General features: G+C 32.8%; 1 protein-coding gene across 1 annotated transcript; it reads right to left on the bottom strand.

The window, feature by feature from the left end:
- Positions 1–1,992: 1,992 nt before the first annotated feature.
- Positions 1,993–6,901, bottom strand: LOC141652037 (geraniol 8-hydroxylase-like). Its single transcript, XM_074459697.1, has 2 exons — positions 5,948–6,901; positions 1,993–2,853 (listed from the first exon to the last, which is right to left on the bottom strand). Exons 1-2 carry the CDS (start codon positions 6,848–6,850, stop codon positions 2,248–2,250), a joined length of 1,509 nt encoding a protein of 502 aa, XP_074315798.1. The 5' UTR covers positions 6,851–6,901; the 3' UTR covers positions 1,993–2,247.
- Between the last annotated feature and the right edge of the window lie 827 nt (positions 6,902–7,728).

The following is a 7,728-nucleotide window of genomic DNA, read 5'->3' as shown; positions in this document are numbered from 1 at the left end:
ATGGTTTTTTTTTTTGTTTAATGTAGGTGACTAGCTTTTAGTACGTATTCCCCACAGACGGCGCCAATTGTTCCGGGTGTAATTTCGGAGCAGGATTGTGACCACTTGAGCTTGTAGAATGACGTCGTTGCTTGTCTCTTCCTTTCACTCTTTCCTGTAAAGATTAACAAACTGAGGGCTCGACTTGGGGCCAAGCGTACTCACTCCGACGCTCAAGTCAGTAAACTTAGAGAGATAAGTTGTATGTTAACTTGGCAAAGTATATTGTAGAGAGATAAGGGAGTTTATACCAGATTATTGGATTATCAGATGGATTTCTCAATGAGAGATGTGGAGTATTTATAGACTTTCACCTTTTGTCACGTAGAGGCCAAGTGGTCGTAGCAGGTGGAAAGACTGTCTTACCCTCGGCCGAGGACCCATGACAGTGGCAGGCTGGTTGACTCCATGCCGAGGGGACCAGGATGTGAGTATACGGAAATGCCTCTCGGCCGGCTGAGTTCTTGAGCCGAGACCAAGTGGCAGTAAGCGAGGCTTTGTCGGTTAGGCCGTTCTTCTTTTGACTTGTTGTCTTTTAGCTTTGACCTTAGTCAATATGTTGACTTGGTCAGCGGGTGCAGAATATGCCCCATCATAAACTATTGGTATTTTTCTATTTTCAATTATACAGCATATATTTATGTCTACTTTTATTGTGTACAAAATCAGAATATCATTAAAATGAATTAGGGGAGTAGTTAATTAGAGAAATATACTAAGTACTGTAAGTAGTAGTTAGCGACGTAGGCGGAAAAAGTTTGAGATTTGTTATTTTTTTTAGTAAAAAGGGGATGTCAAGTGATTCTCTAAAATAATAATTATTGCATTATTGAAAAATTTAACAACTTTTAATTTATAATTTAATACTAAATTTATTTAATTTTAATGAAAAAATAATAATTATGAATTTAATAAAAAGATTAGAGTTATAATTATTAAAACATATTTATTGAAAAGATAATTTTATGATACTTATTTCCTAATTTAGGTAGACGCTTTTTGGAGGGAAAACTAAGAGAATTTTTGAGATGAATGAAAGGAGTATAATTTTGACAAATTCCAATGATTTTTCAGAATTTTAACATTTTATCTAACCCTGCTTTAAAATGGGAACATAGTATGTGGATGTGTGAGACATAATATGTTTATTTTATTTTGTTTTAGATTATGAGTAATTTTTGTGGGATCAAAGTATAAGATTGAGAGCATGTGGTGGAATTTGTCTTTGTTATTTTAGGTGGGAAGTCCATTTTTTTTATCTATTCTCCATTTTTGTTATTGTACATGTCCTGGGATTTCAACTAACTTTTCAACTAGTTTTGCAAATGAAGCCGTAATTTGTTACTAACAAACGCTCAAGGGTAGTGGACGGGTGGCTAATATGACTATTATCAATATTACATGTTTTTTTTATTTAAGTAATCAATGTTACAAGTTGATACAACAAAATAAATCTTCCCTTCAATGTCATAAATCTTTTTTTGGGTACGTCCATGTCACAAATCTTGAAACATGGGTTTGTAAACAATGTTGTTAGGATCGGGATAGTACTTTGAATCGATGAGATTAATAGGATCGAATCGGTAGGATCGGATCGTAGGATCGTAAGATCCTACAAATTAACTAAAATACGTAATTATGCCATCAAATTACGCTAAAATCTCATTTGTAAATCGCAAAACACTATAATCTTATCTTGAGTCCACAAATTATTTCAGTTTATAGTAATTTTCTATCTTAAAGTCATAAATAAAGTTTTACTAACCGAAAAAATGGAAATGTTACTTATGTAGGATCGAGTCGTATAATCGTAGGATCGGATTACAATTCTACTTTAGTAATTTTGAAAAAAGTTGAATCGTAAGATCCTACATTAAGATCCTACCTAGGATCGGGATCGGTAACCCTTTTTAGGATCGTAGAATCGTAAGATCCTACGATCAGGATCAGGAGTTTAACAACTATGTTTGTAACAATTCAAAAATACATGCACGGTGTATAAGTATGAAAAATTCGTGTGTCTTCCTGGAGAACCGCCCTCCTTACACCTAAAGGCAATCCACCAAATGAAATATTATTATGGTTTAGGTGTACGGAGTACGGTCCTTCCGGAGGACACGAGAATTTTTCGTATAAGTATAGAGAGACTTAACTTTCAACATGTAAACTTTGGCTATAACAACAGCTTTAATTTAGAATGGCAAGTAATTAACGAGAAACGGGAACAACGCGAAGTCGACGAGCTTTCTCAACCGTGAAACCTGATTTTTCGTCCATGTCCATATTTTCGGAGGTGACGCCATCTTCAAGCATCCAATCAAACCCATTAATGAGGGAAGCAAGCATCAAAGGAATTATCCGGATAGCCAATGGCATGCCCGGACAAATACGACGACCTGAACCAAATGGAATTAGTTCAAAATTATGACCTTTGACATCGACCTTCGATCCTATAAACCTTTCAGGCTCAAACTTCTCTGGATCATCCCAAGTTGTAGGATCTCTTCCAATGGCCCATACATTAAGTAACAACATTGCGTTTTTAGGAATTGTGTAACCGAACATGTTTACATCAGAGTCCACTTTCCTCGGTACCGGGATCGGAGCTGGAGGGTGTAATCGCAAGGTTTCCTTCACGATTGCCTCCAAATATGGTAGCTCGGCAATATGACATTCTTGAACTGAATTTCCTTTTCCGACCGCTTTTTGGAGCTCTACTTGTAAGATTTCGAGTTTGTTAGGATTGTGTATAAGTTCTGCCATTGCCCACTCAAAGGTGTTTGATGTTGTGTCTGTTCCGGCAACAATCAAATCCTGACAAGGAGAAAAGTTTTAAGAAGTCGACGTTACAATAATGATTAACTAATATATGGAGCGGTAATGATAAATACAGGTCGTTATCTACCAAAAGAATATGAATTCTCACATTTTTCCCTCCAAAAAATATCTTTTAATTAAGGAAGATAACTATAATTATGTGCATTCACTAAAAAAAGGAAACTAATAATTATATTTTTATTTCATTAAATTATTATCTTTAAATTAAAATTAATCTTTTCCATTAAATTATATTATTTTCACCTAACTCGAAATTATAATCTCTTAACAACAACAACAACAACAACAACAACAACAACAACAACAACAAAGCCTTCATCTCAAAATGATCTGGGGTCGGCTGACATGAACCATCCTTTAGAACCGTCCATGGGTGAATGCACACCTTAAAAATGCGAAAAATAGAAAAGAAAAAGTGAAAAACAAAAGGGGAGTGAAACATAATACGAAAGCCACGTAAACTTATAGGTTTTAAAATCGAAGTCCGGACTTCTTTTATAAAAACTTAGAATTTAAATCGAGAATAAAGATTAAAACGATTTTAAGTAAGAGATTAAATTATAATCTCTTACTTAAAAAAATTATATAAAGCTATAAGTTGCTAAATCTTTTATTGACACTATTATTTGAGAATGACTTGATACATACATATAAGACAAAACTGTAAATCAATATTATTACTTTCGTGACAAAAAAAATGAGAGAATTAAAAAATTGAGATCATTAGCTTTGTGGATAAAAAAAATATTTTGTTTAAAATACATCCGCACAATACCCAATTCTCTTGATTAGGAGGTGTTTGGTTAACAATAGATTGCAAAAAAATTAGCATATATACTTATTCAGGGCTTTAACGTATTTGGCCAATCAATATGCTATTTGAGGTACTTGGTAAATAGCATATTAAAATAGTTGATTGGAGTCGAATCTACTATTTTACAATATGCTGCTCCTCAGCATATTCTATCAGTAGATTAGGAAAAAAATATATTCACCCTTTTACCCCTTAAAAAATATTGACCATATCTTCATTCTAGAGTCAATAATTTGGTCAATAATTTATTTATATCCTTATTTGTCATTTTATTACAAAAGATTGAGATAATCTGCTAATTTAAATCTATTAATTACCAAACACCTTTTAACAAAATCTGCTAACCGAATATGTTAGTCAAACCTGTCAACAAATTCCGCTAATTATAATCTGTTTTCATAATATGCTTCTACCAATATTAATCCGTCGTTTACCAAACAGGGCCTAATGGTCAACAAAGCAAAATACAATAACGAGAAATATGGACAATTAATAAAATATCACTATTTTATAAGTAATTTATTTATTAAAAAAAAATATATATATCGTGCATTTATTGCACGGGTTCTAAACTAGTTTAAAACTAAATGACACATAAACCAATGCAATTTATTTAAAATTATCAATTACACCTCCGGTTAATTCACTTTTTTACAATTACTCCTACGTCAATATTTTTTTTTATTTTACACCCAAATTAATTGCTCAAGTTATATTTTGCACCCAGCCCCATTTTCAGGTGAAAAAATGTATGAATTGACGATTATTGAACTGAGTTTATAAACTGAGTTTTGGGTGACTCTTCATTCACTCTCTTATTTCCCCTATTAAACCTAATATTTCCCCCAAATATTTCCCTAAAAATTACCCAAAATTCCGTCATAATCCTAGCCTAAATTATTGAACTTCCTTATTTGAAAGATTGATCAACCATCCCCATCTATCCATAATTTATGTAAGTTTCCTTGTATCTATTTTTTCGAATTTGTTTGTAGTTTATATTTTCGAATTGATGATAGCTAATAATGTTGTCAAAATAATTTGTAATGTTTACAAATTGACGTTAACATAATTTCTGGGTTTTCCATTTATCCGTTTATAATTGCTTGGCATTAAACTAGGTTAAATTTGGGGATAGACTTACCTTGAGGATGAGGAGGTCTTCAAACCAAATTGGGGAAGATAGGGAGAAAGATATAGAAAGAATGGATGAGGAGAATGAAACAAGCTCAGAAGTATGCTAAATAAAAAGAGGAAGGAGGGGCAAAATCGTCATAAAATTAATGACTTAATGGAAAAAATTTGAATTTTGACGGAAATATGGCCTGAAACGGATTTTGGGTGCAAAATATAACCTGAGCAATTAATTTGGGTGTAAAATAAAAAAAATTGATGTGGGAGTAATTGTAAAAAAGTGGATTAAGCGAGGTGTAATTGATAATTTACTCTTTTATTTATCCAATATAAAATTAATGACTTAATGGAAAAAATTTGAATTTTGACGGAAATATGGCCTGAAACGGATTTTGGGTGCAAAATATAACCTGAGCAATTAATTTGGGTGTAAAATATAAAAAAAATTGACGTGGGAGTAATTGTAAAAAAGTGGATTAAGCGAGAGTGTAATTGATAATTTACTCTTTTATTTATCCAATATAAAATTAATGACTTAATGGAAAAAATTTGAATTTTGACGGAAATATGGCACAAACGGATTTTGGGTGCAAAATATAACTTGAGCAATTAATTTGGGTGTAAAAAAAAATTGACGTGGGAGTAATTGTAAAAAAGTGGATTAAGCGAGTGTAATTGATAATTTACTCTTTTATTTATCAATATAAAATTAATGACTTAATGGAAAAAATTGAATTTTGACGGAAATATGGCACAAAACGGATTTTGGGTGCAAAATATAACCTGAGCAATTAATTTGGGTGTAAAATATAAAAAAAATTGACGTGGGAGTAATTGTAAAAAAGTGGATTAAGCGAGAGTGTAATTGATAATTTACTCTTTTATTTATCCAATATAAAATTAATGACTTAACGGAAAAAATTGAATTTTGACGGAAATATGGCCTGAAACGGATTTTGGGTGCAAAATACAACCTGAGCAATTAATTTGGCTGTAAAATAAAAAAAAAAATAACATGGGAGTAATTGTAAAAAAGTGGATTAAGGGAGGGTGTAATTGATAATTAACTCTTTTATTTATCCAATATATTTTTGAATGATACGAAATTTTGAAACGACTTACGAAGAACAGGCATGGAATAACCGATGCCTCAACATACTCAGCTTCGCCGGGTTTCATGTCCAACAAAGCTTCCAAAACATCGTCACACCGTACACAATTCGGCAAGCTTCTATCGCGCAACCGCTTTTCGATAATCTCATTGAACATATCAAGTATCTTCTTGGCATGAACACCGGTACGCCGTTTGATTCCTTGGAAATCAATATACTTCATAATTGGAAAAAAGTCTACAAGATTTGGCGTCCCCAATTGTTCACTCATATATCGAAACGTCTTTCGAAATGAGCAAGATAATTCCGAAACAGGATCGCTCAAATCCAGTGAAAATAAAGTCGTCGATAAAACATTCAATACTACATTAAACCCTGTTTGTCCAATATCTACCACTTCCCCTGTCTTCGCGCAATCTTGAATGTATGCTTTAAGGTCTTTCACCTTATTCTCTCGAATGCTTCGGCTCGCATCAAGTTTACGAGCAGAAAATATATAGGAACTAGAAATCCTTCGAAAATTTCGCCATTTTTGAATTGGGGGAAGAAATATGAGAGAATTTTCATGTTGGTTGTTTGCCTGAACAGCTTGAATTACGGTCCTATTGGAGAAAGTAAGGTCATGTTTTTGCAAAGCTTCTTTGACAACAGCGGCCGAAGAGAAAACAACAGTCGGACGTTGTCCGAGTTTGAGAAACATGATAGGGCCATGTATTTTAGCAAGTTCAGCTAATGACCGATGAAGCGAACCGCCTACGGAAAAGAGGTTTCCGAAAATGGGAAGTGTTGGTGAAGGGCTTGGTGGTAGTTTTGTTGCTATATTTGATTTTTTTGTGATGAGAAAATAGATTGTTGTTAATCCAATAAAACAGAGAAATAAAATGAAGTTTAGATAAGTAGCATAAAATTCCATAATGGTGTTAGAATGATTTTTTTTAGACCTCTTTAGTTTATTGGTGTGTATTTAGCTAAAAACGATTTTTTTTTATTGCGACGCTCTTATACGTGAAACAGTCTATGTCTGATTGTTAATTATGGGACTGTCTCACAATATAAAATGTCTTGCTCACTAACTACTATTTGGGTTTTTCTCTCTTATACCCCTGATGTTTTCACTTTTCTAAGTTGTACCCTTACATTTAACAGAATACTAACTATACCTCTGAGTTTCATTAGTTGTTAGCAAACGTAACCTAAACACCCTAAACCGTCAAATTTCTCCGTTAAGTCCCAACATGACTTTGGTCTTTGTTTTTAGGGGTTTTCTCTCTTGTACCCCTAAAGTTTTCACTTTTCTAAGATATACCCTTACATTTGACAGAATATTAACTGTACCCCTAAGTTTCATTAGTTGTTCGCAAACGTGACCTAAACACTCTAAGCCGTCAAATTTCTTCGTTAAGTGCCAACGTGGCTTTAATCTTTATTTTTTCTTTTCCATTTACACTTTCCCCTTTTTTATTCATTGTTTTATTCTATTCATTACTACATTTTTTATGAAATTTGACGGTGAGGAATGGAGTAATGAATGAAATAAATAAGGTTGAAAAATGGAGTAATGAATATAATAAATGGAGGTTGAAGAAATGAAGGGAAAACAATAAATAAAAAGGGGAAAGTGTAAATGGAAAAAAAAAAAAAATTAAAGATCAAAGCCACGTTGGCACTTATCGGAGAAATTTGACGATTAGAGTGTTTAGGTCACGTTTGGGAACAATTAATGAAACTTAGGGGTACAATTAGTATTTTGTCAAATGTAAGTACATCATAAAAAAGTGAAAACTTGGTCTA

Source organism: Silene latifolia, chromosome 4 (assembly GCF_048544455.1).
Source record: "Silene latifolia isolate original U9 population chromosome 4, ASM4854445v1, whole genome shotgun sequence".
Lineage (NCBI taxonomy): Eukaryota > Viridiplantae > Streptophyta > Magnoliopsida > Caryophyllales > Caryophyllaceae > Silene > Silene latifolia.
The sequence above is the reverse complement of the archived record's forward strand: the minus strand, read 5'-3'. Positions and strand labels throughout refer to the sequence as shown.